The 15,655-nt window shown below is 35.3% G+C and overlaps 1 protein-coding gene across 1 annotated transcript; it reads right to left on the bottom strand.

Moving 5' to 3' along the window:
• Positions 1–3,658: 3,658 nt before the first annotated feature.
• On the bottom strand, positions 3,659–15,490 carry LOC106142660 (hexosaminidase D). Its single transcript, XM_060946992.1, has 11 exons — positions 15,176–15,490; positions 14,815–14,869; positions 14,215–14,397; positions 13,670–13,867; positions 13,378–13,561; positions 12,275–12,429; positions 6,997–7,106; positions 6,361–6,452; positions 5,380–5,491; positions 4,427–4,501; positions 3,659–4,108 (listed from the first exon to the last, which is right to left on the bottom strand). The coding sequence occupies exons 1-11, from the start codon at positions 15,190–15,192 to the stop codon at positions 3,970–3,972; spliced, it is 1,320 nt and encodes a 439-aa protein (XP_060802975.1). The 5' UTR covers positions 15,193–15,490; the 3' UTR covers positions 3,659–3,969.
• Between the last annotated feature and the right edge of the window lie 165 nt (positions 15,491–15,655).

Genomic DNA, 15,655 nt, shown 5'->3' with positions numbered 1-15,655 from the left:
GTATAAAATTAATGTTTTTGGTTTACTTAGGTACTCCACTAAACTCATTTGCATTTCTCCATGGATGACGTAAACTAATAAATTAAAAGCCACAATAAACGGAAGCAATTCCAGAAGATTAATGTAAAACGCAAATCGGCGAATATACAATTTACGGCGTACTTTTTGAACCCCATTGAACATCATTGTTGCTAAGGTCACCATGCGTTCGGAATTTATTAGATAAGTCTCAAATTGTGGACAAATTTCCAACAAATACTGACAAATCATGCAGGAGCCTCTGTCCACGCCAGGTCGGATAGTTCGTATCTAAAAATTCTACTTACAGATAATCTGGTTGCCCGCCCTGGAGATATTTGTCAATAGTGGTAAAAATACTGGCTTGACGTCGCGTAATATGATAATAAAAAAATAACACACAGAAATATAGCAGTCGAGGGTGTAACCGAGAAGGAACAAGTAAAGATGAGAAGGAGAGAGGCCGTAGTTTGATTTTAAAAAAATAGAATGCGCTACGCTCGTACGTAGGTTTTTTTTTAACGAAGTAGACTAAGTTCATTTGACATTTTGACGGATTTTAAAAGTTTCGGTATGGTTCTTGTCCTGAGTAACAAACACTGGTTACAAAAAATCCAGGGTGTACCTACGTGTGTGTAAACTTATGGTTTTGTGCCTTAACACGTTCAACAGACGCTTGTCAAAGATAAAAAAAAATTAACTTTGGCTCACTTTAAAAAAAACTTTATCCAGATCTTTTTCCAAACTTGGTGACCCTAACTTTATCCAAGTTTATGGTGTGATCTCGCCAAATAGTACTCTTCGAGGGTATATTTCTTTGTAATGATTCAAGTTTTTATTAACGAACTGCCATTTTGGGATAATTTCGGTGCGATGTAACAATTTGGTAGTAAATTGGGTAGGTACCTACCCACTAATATAAAGGTATATTTCTTAATTTTGTGATTTTTTGAAGTAACTTTAGAATTATTTTTCTTTAAATTATAAACATTTCCATACTTACGTGATGTCGTGTGATTCCCGGCCCTTGGGAATAGGACATGCATCATTCTCGCCAAGACGTCCCCGATATTATGTAGGTACTAGATGAATCTTCGTAATTATTTTATTACGACGCCATTTACGAAATTCAAGGTAAAAAAAAAGAATTAATTCTAAAGCACCACGAAACATTAAACGATTCATAACATTTTTATACAAGTGAAAATTACTTACTCCTTTTCGCGAAGTGGGTCAAAATGACCGAGCGCATCTCCAACGATAATCATATAAAATTCGGTTGTATATTTGCGGTTTTATCTTAATTATGGGAGGTTCATTGTGTTTCAACAAAGAGCGGCGGTCGGTTTGATGTCAGCCATTATGGATGACTGGGCCCTGGTTCATTCTCGTTAGATCCAGTTCATTCGATCCTGTTTAGGCACTGACGTGAATAATAGGTAATTATAAACCGTGCCAAATATTATTTGAGATAAATATTCGGTTTAAGTACAATGATTTATAAAATGACTACGGCCTACGGTCGACTTGAAATTATACAATGTGTCAATTTCCCTTGCGAGGTTGACAGAACCAACAGTCTCGAAAAGACTGAAAATTCTACGTTCAGCTGTAAGGCTTCATGATGGAATTGAGTTTCAAATAGTGTCGGATTGCTAGCTCATCGCCTACAAGAGGAATCCTATGTTTATAAACCAATCAATTTATTTGACGAAATGTTCGCATTGAAATAATTTCATTCATTCATGTTTTTTAATGTAGACACTGTGCATTCGTCCACGATTTAGATTTAAGAGATCTATATTTGTAAATTGACGTCCGGTGAAAATGCTGCAGTGTAGTTTGTTCCGCCGCTTCTTCTTACATGCGCTTTGGAAGCGGTAGTAGTTATAATTAGATTTAAGTGATGTGAGGTCAATGAGTGATACCTTGTACTAATCCGATTTTGAAAATAAATCTATTCTATTTTAATCCCTTAGTTGACTTTCACGACATCCACGGGAAAGATATGAGTGGTTCTATTCTAAAGTGCCGAAAACCACACGGACAAATCTATCCAATAAGTACCTAATTCTTCTTCCTCCTGGTGTTCATACCGGTTACATCCGTGTGCCTTTTTGACCACGATCAAGGATTGGGTGAGCCAGGTAATAGTATCTGCACTATACGGGTATACTGAATATAGCCCAAAACCACAAATATTATTATTCCAACAGTCAGTCATTCAACTAAAACATTACAATAGCCAATGGATTACATAAATAAATAAAAAATTCGGTACAATAAACTGAATCGTCAAACACAGATAAACCTCTCGGGGTCAAACAAGCGGTCGCAAAGCGAACAGCGTTTTCCGCTAGGTAGTGTTTATCGCTTGATTAATACATAATTAACGCCCGCAGTTTGCTATAATGGGGAGGCTTTCAGTTTATACCTTTTTCAAATGTTTATCAGATACAAAGAGGAGTTAAAATTAAGTAAGGTAATGAGTATACCACTAGATATACAGATGGGGTATATATAAAGTGAGCGTTGGTCGTCAAATCGGTTAAGTGCCCGGTTAAAATGCGTGTGGCGCAAAAAGGCACAGGTTCGAAATTTCGAATCCCACCCCGGAAGGCACAGGTTCGAATCTCACCCCGGCTATGTACCAATGACTATTTTCGAAGTTATTTTAAGTTATTTACATTAAATAATATCTATACATATAATAAAACTGTTACTGAAGTTTGCCTGTACATTGAAGATATTTAAGAAAAAAAAATTATACGGGGTCTTTTTAGGGTCAATAGAAGCCAAAACAATTTTTTTTTTAATTTTTGTCTGTCCGTCTATCTGTCTGTATGTTTGTACGCGCATCACGCAAAATCTACCGAACGGATCTGAACGAAATTCGGCACAGATATAGTTAGTAACCTGGATTAGAATATAGGATACTTTTTATCCTGAAATTCTATTCCAAGGGGATGAAATAGGGGGTGCAAGTTTGTATGGAACTTCGTCATTTTTGAATCGATATAAAAAGCTTTAAATAATTAATTATTATATTTATTATGATTATTAAAAAATGATTTAAAAAATAGCATTTTATTGACTTAATTCATTATGCAACGTTCCTAGAAAATTTCAGTTACCTGTAAAATGGTTACAAACAGATAGCCAGTACAAACTTTTGCGTTATTAAGGTTCCTTACCTAAAAGGTAAAAACGGGAGCCTATTACTAATCCTCCGCTATCTTTCCGTCTGTCACCAGGCTAAATCTCATAAACCTAATAGCTAAAAAGCTGTCATTTTCACAAACATGACAATAAACATGGCTTCGTTACAAAATGATGCGCTCACATCAAAAAACACAAGGCAAGTATTTCCGAAGCTAGCGGCTTAACAACATAATAAGCAATTTTTGCGAAGGTCAGATGGGATGGGATGGTTTCATGTGGAAATCCTTATTCAACCAATCAAGTATCATCACCAATCAAATGAGCACCCCGGGCTCTCCTGAGAGGTGAGAATGAGACCGGATCATATAATAATAGGACGATGACTTTTGTATACAAACTGACTGAAAAGGGTTAATTTTAAATCAATTTATTTCTCCAAAAAAGAATTCTAAAATAATAAGTAATAAATAATTTAAAGTTCACAGATTACTATTTATTTGATCACAATTGCACTTATTGCTAAAATTAAGTAAATTACAACCGTTTGTTTGACAAAAATCAAATAATAACTATGGCTGACTTGCCTTTGATTTCTCACACATCCAAAGCTAAATAAGTTTTTTTTAAGCATAAATAGTACGTAATAGTTTTCGGAAATTATTCTATTTTAATCAGGATGATCATGATTTGTCTATGGTACAATCATCTACTATGTAGCATCTTTTCCAGGCGGCATTTATATTATTGCTCTACACTTCTGAATTCAATCTTTGGCCAATTTTGAATGGTCTATTTAATTATTTCTGTCAACATTGTTATAGACGGCATGAGATAAACTTGAACCCATTCTTGCGCACTCCTTTTCCCTGTTATTTCAGAGAGTAGCCTCGACACATCGTCTTTCACCGCTTGCAATTCTTTGAGCATTCTGAAAAAAACAGAAACGGCAATTGTAAAGTTACAGTATTTATTATGATTAGGAATAGCGCCATCTATTGGCTTGCGATGTAACTAGAAAGCAAGCTGTTGCAATATACATTCAATCCCAACTAATTATAAGATTATGAGTGCGAAAATAAATAATTTCACGAATGAACATAGATAACTAACTTGATTATTGATTCTTCTTTAAGGCGATGAGCTAGCAACCTTTCAATTCCATTAAAATACACAGCTGAACGTGGCCTTCCAGTCTTTGTGGGGCCGTTGGCTCTGTCTATCCCGCAAGTACACGAATACTACTTACTCAGCAGGATTTTCCGAAATTTCATTTTTCTTTTCAACTTGCGCGGAATCCATGTCAGGATTCAAATTTGTTTGTCTGTAACAAAAAAATAATAATAATAATATAATTAGGGAATTGAAATGAACAATGTCTTGTAATCAAAACGAGCTTATTTCTCGCTGATGAGAATTTTATAAAGAGATAATGTTTGTACATATGTTTATTTATAGTCGCAAAATACTACGATAACTTGAAAATATTTTGCACTGAATGTACCTTCAGCAGTAGTACCTATAGGTAACCTTTTCCATAGTGCCGTGTAGTTCCCGGCACCAATAAAAATAAGAATATCTTTTTCCCGTAGACGTCGTAAAAGGCGACTAAAGGATAGGCTTATAAACTTGGGATTCTTCTTTCAGGCGATGGTCAAGCAACCCGTCACTATTTGAACCTCAATTCTATCATGAAGCCAAACAGCTGATATAAGTAAAAGTATTTACAAGACTGTTGTCTCTGTCTACCCCGCAAGGGATACAGACGTGATTATATGTATGTTTTCCAATCGGTTATTGCCACGAGAGAGAGGTTCCGAAATAAAAGCAAATATAAATCTTAATAATGGTAAAGGGTCAGGTCAAAAGTACCCGAAACCGCCGAGCTTGTATGAAGAGAGTTATGAATGTGGACGAAGCGAAAGAAGTATGCAGAGATCGTGGCAAGTGGAAAGAGGTAGTCTCTGCCTACCCCTCCGGGAAAGAGGCGTGATTTTATGTATGTATGTATGTATGTACTAAATATTAATTTTAGGCAACCTGTCACTATTTGAATCTCAATTCTATCTTAAAGCCAAATAGCTGAACGTGGCCTATCAGTCTTTTCAATACTGTTGGCTCTGTCTACCCCGCAAGGGATATAGACGTGATTATATATGTATGTATGTATAAATATAAAACGAGTAAAAATAAACTACTGACCCAGCAACAAATTTCTGACAATCCTCAGTCAACGAGACAGCATATCTGATGCATTTAGCAAGATGGCCGCCGGGCCATTCCTCGGCCGGCAAATCTTCACACACTGACGTCTCTGAAACATTCACATAAAAAGATGGATAGATAAAACTCTTTATTGCACCATAAGAGTAAAACATACAAAACAACATAAAACAGATGGAGATGGTACTTGGGATTCTTTTTTAGGCGATGGGCTAGCAACCTATCACTATTTGAATCTCAATTCTATCATTAAGCCAAATAGCTGAACGTGGCCATTTAGTCTTTTCAATATTGTTAGCTCTGTCTACCCCGCAAGGGATATAGACGTGACCATATGTATGTATGTATGTAGATGGTACAAAGGCGGACTGATGAAATGATACAAATATAATGAATGTGTATCAACGCTTATTCTATTATTAAGCAAAACAGCTGAACGTAGCCTTTCGGTCAACAAGATTGTTGGCTCTGTCTACCCCGCAAGGAATACAGACGTGATTTTATTTTTATGTATGTATCGACGCAATATCTATAAACCCACAATCTAGCTGAAAAAGTAATCAAAACCAAACAAATTCTTCCGTCCATTCGAAAATGGATCTTAAAGTATTAAAATAAAACACAAAATCCCCACACCACATTATAAAATTCTGTTCATTCACAATGTGCAAAAAATAATATTTAAAGGATTGTGTATTTTATTGCAATTCTTTAAAATCTACTTTTTAAATGTAATCATTTTTTAGTTACATACATACATAGGGGAGGGGTAGGCAGAGACTACCTCTTTCCACTTGCCACAATCTCTGCATACTTCCTTCGCTTCATCCACATTCTTCATGCAAGCTCAGCGGTTTCGGGTACTTTTGACCTGACCCTTTACCAGGACGTCCTTAATTTTTTAGTTAATAGCTGATAAATGTTCGGACGTTATATAATGAGAGTGGGAGTCGTACAAACCTAATGTTCGGCCGTCAACTTTGGCCAAACAGCTCGCCAAACTCGGCATAGAAACTGGCAATATCTCACAGAGTGGGCTGAAATGTTCGTACCTAAAAAAAATTAATAATAATACCAATTAATTATTACAACCAAATAGCTAAACGTGGCCTATCAGTGTTTTCAAGAATATTGACTGTGTCTACCCCGCAATGTATATAAACGTGATTATATGTATGTACGTATGTAATTATTACAACTAATCTAGACAATCTATTAAATATTATTCAAATTTTAATCTAATATTTGCATAATGTAACTATTTTTTCCTATGTTCACGCGAAATTATATGTTTTCTATTCATTGAGTAGGGCTACGGATATTTAAAAAGATGGACATTACAAAACTATATTATAAACTTTTTAAAATACTTGCTCCGATTTCGCACCGGTAGCATTTATAAAAAACCTTCCTCAAAAAACCCTCTTTCCAACATTTCAAAATCCGTACACAACTTACCGAGAAAAACGTATACATACAGACAGACAGAGCAAATTCGGGACTTTACAATATGTAATAATGTTTATACAAAAACTGAGACTCTCACTTATGCTAAGTAATCCGAATGGAAAACGCGATGAAAACTCAAATCAATACCTCGACCATCCAGTCAATATGATTCCAGCGAAATTGATATTCGGATATTTCTCAAATTCATTCACCCAAGCCACGTGGTTGCTCACGTATCTACTGGCTGGCGATATCACCTGTTAAACAATAAAAAAATTAATTAAACATACATACATACAAACGGACGCGCCTTTAAGACTATGTTTCTGCATCGGGTATTATATATTCACGTATCTATGTATATATGTATATATATATGTATATATATGTATATATATATATATATATACATAGATATAATGTATACATACATACATATGATCACGTCTTTATCCCTTAAGGGGTAGACAGACCTAACAGTCTTGAAAAGACTGATAGGTCAGGTTCAGCTGTTTGGCTTAACCCTTTCCATGCGGCTGGCGTAATATCACGTATAACTAAAAACCGTTGGCCACACGGTGGGCGTATTATTGCGTCCAAAACAATTCCTTGTGTTAAACGATTAGACCAATATGAAAGTTGGTTCCCCTGTACTGTAGTTATAAACTCAACAACCTTACGTGAAACGGTGGAAAAATACTTACTTATTATTATGTAGATACGAGTGCATGGTTTAAGCCGATAGTGTTGTAAGCTTTTTATATAAAAAGTCTAATAAAAGGAGAATAATATAAATGGTAAGTTTATTACTTATAATTCTTAATAATGTGTTTTACCTCGACGATAATATTTTTAAAGATAAATCTTCAGATGAGACTCAAATTGACGAGCATGAACCATATTCGCAACCAAATTTTATCGACGATGATGAGATGTCGTAAAGTATTTTATCTAGAAAACGAGGAAGAAACAATGAAATTTCTCCCGAAACTTTTGACGAGTTCAAAGAATCTCAAGTATTTAAGATACCGCAACGAATTTTACAAAATAAAGTGAAATGTTATGATGACTCTCCAAATCCGATAACACCATGTCCAATAAAAACACGATACAATGTACAAGATATGTCAACTAGCCAGTTACTTATTGTACTCTCATAAATTAAATTTTAAGCTACCCTCGTTACATTTTATTATAACCATAGATTTTTTTTTAAAAGCATGATAAAATAATATAAAAAAATGTAAAATGAGTATGTAAAAAACTGAGTGTTAATTTGCTTATATGCTTGCTCATACCCAGTTGCCCAAAAAATTATTATGATTAATAAAAATTTGATTTCAATTTACTACATATTTCAGTTTTTTATAAAAAAAATATATATGCAAGTAATTTTATATAAATATTTGATTTGGTATTCTTTTTGTATTTTTGCAGCAAATATTCATTATTCTTAATCATAATTCAATTTTGCTCATTTCTGCTTATAAAGACGTTATTGTTTCAAGGTATGGCAACACCAAAATTGTCTATATAATTTTGAAAACGAAATAATACGCCATCCGCGTCTAGCGAAAGAAATTACAGAACGCAATAATACGCCTTCCGTACAGTAGAACCACTTTTTTATGACGTAATATCTCGCCCATCGTTTTATAGAAGGGCCTTAATACAAAACCGCCCGTACAGAGACGGCGAAATTGAAATAATGCTTCCGCATGGAAAGGGTTAAGGCGATACATCATAGATTTTGGGTCATTTTCACTTGGTTTTTTCTCATAAAATATAACTTGCATCGTTTCAATATTTTAGGATATGAAAGTAAATATATTCAATTATATTTGTGGAAGATGAAAACACGATTGGAACAAAAATCCTCGATCAAAAAAATTCAGGAACACAAGTCTAGATTTCGATTATTTATCTCAAACTATAAGGATTTAAAATTTGAATTTTGTACCAAATTGAAGATCATTAAAAAATAATAACTTCTGGAAGATGAAATTTCGATTGGATGTTTTGTTTAGACGTAATTAAACTAAATTGATGAAAACAGGAATTAAAATTGTTGCGACAATAGTACTGGACAGTAGAGTGTTGACACTTTATCTCTGTCTCATTCCTACACGACCGGGTGGGATAAAGCGCTATCCTTTGTAAGCGTGCCTTCACTCCGCGGATCACATTCTCGGACGCAGGACCTGTGCCAGTCGCTCCGAGCGTCGTTGAAAAATATTCTGCGAAGTATTTAATTTCCCACATTCATTTTGTTTGAATTTATTTCTGTACATAATTGTCAGCTCAGCTTATTGAATTGTGTCGTTGATCTCTGAATCTTACGCGTCGCTTTTCCGCCGGCCGGGGTGATATTACGTAGGTATTTAGGATCGTGGATTTTAATACTTTTTTTTTTTTGGTACTTTCTGAAATATAGGTATTACAGATAGTTTACTAAACTAAAAAAAAACCCTGTCATGGGCCTGTAGGCACTACAATTTTCGGGCCCCTTTTCTTTACCTATTCTGACTGACTAAATCATGTGACGTATTTTTTTTTGCCTTCTACTAGGGTTGCCAACATTTTAGTGTCAAAATATAGTATTTTTTAAGAAAAGTTTTTATAAATATAGTACCTTGCACATAAATATAGTATTTTAGTAGGGAACAAAAAAAAATTACCTAAGTTACATTTAACTAATTTATTTTTTATTTTTTACTGGCCAAAAACTATATTTTTTTGCACTTCTTGCATTTTTAAAAAAAATTTTCTCTCCAATACAACTGGCAGAAGGTTTATCGCAGTAAATTTTTAAATTACTATAAATCAAAAGCTCATTTTTAGTAGGTATAAAAGATATATGTGCTCTGTTTCTTTCTTCACACCATTTCGAATTCATAATCCTTTCTATGAATGCCGAAATAGCGGGAACACTTTTGTTTTTAATACTTTTGGTTTTGTGTATGTGAAAATCGTAAGTCTTCAAATACGGAGAACACATAAACTTTTTAAAATTTACCTTGCAATCGCACTATACGTAGGTTATAGGTATTTTGAAAGTTTCGGAACTATTACGCTACAAATTATTATCACGCTACGGAAGCTTACAGAACGCACCCAACAAATCGGGGATTCCCCCAACGTACATGAAGTCCAGTTAGTTGCGATTCGAAGGATTATATTGTTCTAATATTAGATACTAGATGGTTCTGTATGTATAAAGTGTTACAGGTGTTGAAAAAGAAAGAATAGTTTTGTTAATTATCATTTTCGTTCAATTCAAAAAAAAATATTTTCGGAATGCAGTGCAGTGGGCGGGGCCCCTGTCGATGCTGGGCCCCTAGGCAGTTGCCTACTCTGCCTTAAGGTTAATCCGGCTCTGTAGTTTAGGTTAGTTTTTAATACAGTTTTTTTGTTTCGTTTAGTGTAAATAGGTGTATAATTTTACGTCATGATAGCATGTTAAATGTTAGCATATTAAAAAAAACCTTGAAAGAGCTTCCCATATGGGACAATTAAGATGGTGGGTACTAATTACACTTACTAATAGATAGACATATAGATGCCTACTGAGATTTTCTCCGCAAACACTGAAGGTGAAAAATATTTCATTTGATACCGGCTTGTGGCGGGGCGGCAGTAGGTAGATAGATAGATAAAACAACAACAAACAACAGCTCCGCCGCCGTCGGTTATACTGTCACTAGTTGTTGCCCTGGTCTTTGCCTACGGAAACAGTACTTTTTACTGGATGATTGTTCTGTCTTTTTCTATAGGTACTTACTCCTAGGTAACTGTATTATTCAGGGTACCTCCTCAGCTGCAAGACGTCGCAGGGTTTACTTTTCTTCGCTTTCTTCATTTGGCACGATCACAATCATTATGTCATTATTTGATTGTTATTAATTTTTAGGAAAAATAAATTGTCTCCGATATCGTCGTTGACAATGTCCGAACAGAGAAGTGCGGATGGTGTGGAGTCGACAGTTGATATTATGGACTTAGATAGTCATGGCATTATTCCGACGCCGACATCAACGACAACCCAAGATAGAAAACCATATATAGAAAACCATAGGTTCCGTAGCCATTTGGCTACGGAACCCTAAAAATATATGATATACATTACTATGTAAATTACCTTTGATTGAACGAAATCGAATAAGTAATTACGAGTAGTTTTTTTAAAACCATTACAAGTTATTCATTTTATACAAAATTTTTGCATACATCCGCAACTATATCATTGCTTATAATGTAATTTAATATATGTATGTTTTTTTGTAAAATTATTTTATTGTATCAAAAACAATAAAATATTCTGATGCGGACTCCATTGCATTCGCAAACTTTATTCGGGTTACGTGAGGTCACGCGCCAGCGGCTACGGTGCAGCGGCGATCTAGCGGGGCAAGCGTGGTCGGGGGTGAGCCCCGCGCGGGGTGAGCCTCTCGCCCGCATCGAGGTACATGTAATCTGAATGTAGCGCCTTAATGATAGAATTGAGATTCAAATAGTGACGGGTTGCTAGCCCGTCGCCTAAAAAAAGAATCCCAAGTTTATAAGCCTATCCCTTAGTCGCCTCTTACGACATCCATGGGAACGAGATGGAGTGGTCCTATTCTTTTTTTTATTGGTGCCGGGAACCACACGGCACGTGATATATATATGTATATATATATTTATATGTATACATATCTATGTATGTATATATAAATATATATGATGAATGTGCCTATACCCTTGGGGACTAAGGGTATTTACGACAAAAATACATACATATTATCACGTTTATATCCCTTGCGGGGCAGCCGCGCCAACATTCTTGAAAAGACTGATATTCTACGCTCAGCAGTTTGGTTTAATGATAGAATTGAGATTCAAATCGTGACAGGGTGTTAGCTCATCGCCTAAAAGAAGAATCCTAAGTTTCTATGCCCTTAGTCCATATTTACGACATCCGTGTTATAGGGATGAAGTGATCCTATTTATTATTAAATTCCGAAAATATTATAAAACAAAAGAGTTTGTTTGTTTGTTTGAACGCGCTAATCTCAAGAACTACTGGTTGGAATTTTTTTATTAAAGAAGGCTTTAGGCTTTATAACATCATGCTGCAACTATACGGAGCAAATAAATAATGGAGTATGTGCAAAGAATGGGGAAAATTATTCATCCTTGAGGGCTTCAATGATGTCCAAAATAACTATTTTACGCGGACGAAGTCGCGGGCACAACTAGTGTATTAATACATACATACATAAAATCACGCCTTTTTCCGGGAGGGGTAGGCAGAGACTACCTCTTTCCACTTGCCACGATCTCTGCATACTTCCTTCGCTTCATCCACATTCATAACTCTCTTCATGCAAGCTCGGCGGTTTCGGGTACTCTTGACCTGACCCTTTACCAGTGTATTAATATTTACCTTATTAATTCCATTGGCGCCCTTGAACGCCGAAGCGGCCCACACCTTCGGGAACATCTCCGAGTATTTGGTCCACAAATCTGGTGGTATGTTGAAATGGTGCACCACATTGTAATCCCACACCACTGGTTGCACCAACTCGCCTAGTTTGTACGCTGTAACAATTATTTTTCTCCAATTCGTCTTCCATCTCACCTGATGGTAAGTGACGATGAAATTTGTCAGCCATAGAATAGCCAACCAAATAGCTGAACGTGGCCTATCAGTCTTTACAAGACTGTTGGCTCTGTCTACCCCGCAAGGGATATAGACGTGATTATATGTATGTATGTATAGAACAGCATAGAATAGATTTATTTTCAAAATTGGATACAAGGTATCACTTATTGACGTCACATCACTTAAATTAAACTAATTATAACTAATACCGCTTCCAAAGCGCATGTGTAGAAGAAGCGGCGGAACAAACTACACTGCAGCATTTTCATCGGACGTCAATTTATTTATCGGACATCGGACGTCATATTTTAGTGTATAACAATTTCTTCATTCTTGTAATTATTAATTTATAACATACAATTTCAATGTGTCCAAACTCATGGACATTAACATTATCATTCCGAATCTGATCATACATAGGTACCTAGATACATATGATCACGTTGATTATGTTATGCTAGGGTATGTTGAGATGGTTCGGTCATGTGGAGAGGATGAATGAAAGCAGGTTGACTAAGCAGATATACAAGGAGAGTTTAGGAGAGTGTGGAGGGAAAGGTCGGATTGGGAAGACCTAGCTAGACAAACGTATCTTGATCAAATTAAGGACGTCCTGGTAAAGGGTCAGGTCAAGAGTACCCGAAACCGCCGAGCTTGCATGAAGAGAGTTATGAATGTGGATGAAGCGAAGGAAATATGCAGAGATCGTAGCAAGTGGAAAGAGGTAGTCTCTGCCTACCCCTCCGGGAAAGAGGCGTGATTTTATGTATGTATCACGTCGATATGCCTTACGGGGTAAACAGTCTTAAAAAGACTGATGAGCCTGATCATATATCTGTGAATAACATTTTCTTGTACATATTAATAATGTAAAAAATACTCACATTTCAATGTATCCAAACGCATGGGCCTTAACATATCATCCCACATCAAGATAGTCAAATTTGGTCTCTTTTCCTTAAGGAATAGAGCTAAATTTTGTACGTGTTCCAGGTAAAGTGATGCTGTTCCATCTGCATTCCCTTCTAGTTTCTTTTTACAATCTGAACATACACCTGTGTACCATACCTGGAAAAAACATACATACATATAGTCACGCCCTTATCCTTAGTAGAAATTATCACAAAAGCCTGCCACACTATATATTTCCTTTTTGTTCAAAACAAAAATATTCACCTCATCTGCTCCAATATGTAAATAAGCCGCATCAGGCTGAGCATCCAGCACTTGTTCGAGCATGGCTCGGACTAGAACCTGGGACTCCGGTTTGGACGGACAGAGCGAGGTGGGAGACTCTGGGAGTTCCCGGAGAGGTGCATATGCTGGGTGCTTCAGTACAAACTCCATGTGACCCATGGTTTGGATTAATTGGATCTGAAATCAGAATAGTGACTTATGTACCTACAAAGTATATTACTTCCAGGCATAAAAAATACTTGTACTAATAAATAGTTGGGAATCAAACCTAGTACATACTATGTGATAGACATACATAGATTCTGCCACAGGACCAAGGCACTGAAATTATCGTAGACCACTCATAGACTAACAAGATCTTCAAATGGTTTAAAGTAAAAGAAAATATGAAAAAATAAAAACCAAGCTAGATCATTTTCTTACATTTGCAAAATAAAAAAATGAATCAAATTAATTTATCAGTTTTTGTGTAATATTTGTACATACAGATAAATGATTGCATTTTTAACGTAGCAGAAACTTACAACTTCCAAGCTATTTTCTTTACAAAATCTCAAGATATGATTAACTTCGTCCATTGTGTACATGCCATCTCCCCCGCATCCCGTAATACTTCCTAATGCCACAAGCTCTCCATTATACGGAAATGTGTCTTCCCATTCGAACAGGGCTCCGGTAGCGCCCCATGCTTTGGCTTTTAGTAATACCTGGAATCAGAATATCAACTTTGACTACAGGAACTGATAAAATTAATAATTTTGAATGATTGTGCAATATGTCATGCAATAACATCAGAACTTAACAGCTTAACTAACTTAAACCTAATAGCTGAATGTGGCCTATTAGTCTTCCAAAACAACTTGCTCTGTCTACCCCACAAGGCATTATATGAATGAATGAATTATGCAATAATATTATAAAAAGTTTGGTCTATGTGCGGTATATGGTATCAGGTGCAGTGAGGTTTCAGGACTTTAGAATCAGACCACTTATATATTTATATTAGTATATGTATAGTGGTCTCACTTATGTATTTGTAAAAGTATAATATAATATAGTATCACTTATGTTTTTGTAAAAGTATAATATAAGTACTGACAGTATTGATCTATGAACAAGACTACCTTTTCTAAATAAGGAATCTTCCAAGGAGCACCCTTCAAGTCCAAATGTACAATCCTGGAAAATAAATTTTAATTTTTAATAGCACGCGCGAAGCCATTTTTATAGCGCGAATAACTATCGCTGTCCCGTTTTACGTCATTATAAAATGCGAAACGTCGCGCGTGTCACATACTACGGGGACAGAAACCAACAATACAAATTAAGCAATTGAAAATGTAACAATTTGTAAGTAATTATCTAAAACCAAAAGCTATGAAATTGGCTAGTTAGGAAACAAAGTTAATTTTAGATAAAAGCATTGTAAAACTTTTAGGGAAAGTAAACATTTTGTGAGTTAAAGGCGATTTAGTTTTGACTTACCTGTGTTCTACTTGCATTGTTGTTTTGGTTTGAAATGGCAAAATAATGATTAAATTTTAACGAGTTCTTGAGTTGTAGTAGCAAATTCTTGAGGTAAGTATTTTTCAAATATATAACATCAGTTTGAGTCAGCTTCTATGCTATTGCACGCGAATTGAAAAAGCCGGTAAGGTACATACGTTGTTTGTTTGTTATAAACAATAACTCATCATTTATTTTGATTATATATCGGAACTTGCCCTTGAATAAGTTGAATCAAGAATATAAAACAACGTCAGAGTATTTATAGGTATAATATAATCAAATACCACAATAAAAAAAAAAGAAAACAAAACAAACAAAGCCATCCATCATTAAATCTATCAACTAAACTTGTCAATGCCACGCCTTGAATTGACATTGACATAACTGAATTTGATAGAAGATTGGACGTCTTCAAAAGATTTTAATGTTGCCAAAAGTGTTATTATAATCTACCCT

The sequence above is a fragment of the Amyelois transitella genome, chromosome 12, assembly GCF_032362555.1.
Source record: "Amyelois transitella isolate CPQ chromosome 12, ilAmyTran1.1, whole genome shotgun sequence".
In the NCBI taxonomy this organism is placed as follows: domain Eukaryota; kingdom Metazoa; phylum Arthropoda; class Insecta; order Lepidoptera; family Pyralidae; genus Amyelois; species Amyelois transitella.
Note: the sequence above shows the minus strand (reverse complement) of the source record. Positions and strands in the feature narration are given on the sequence as shown.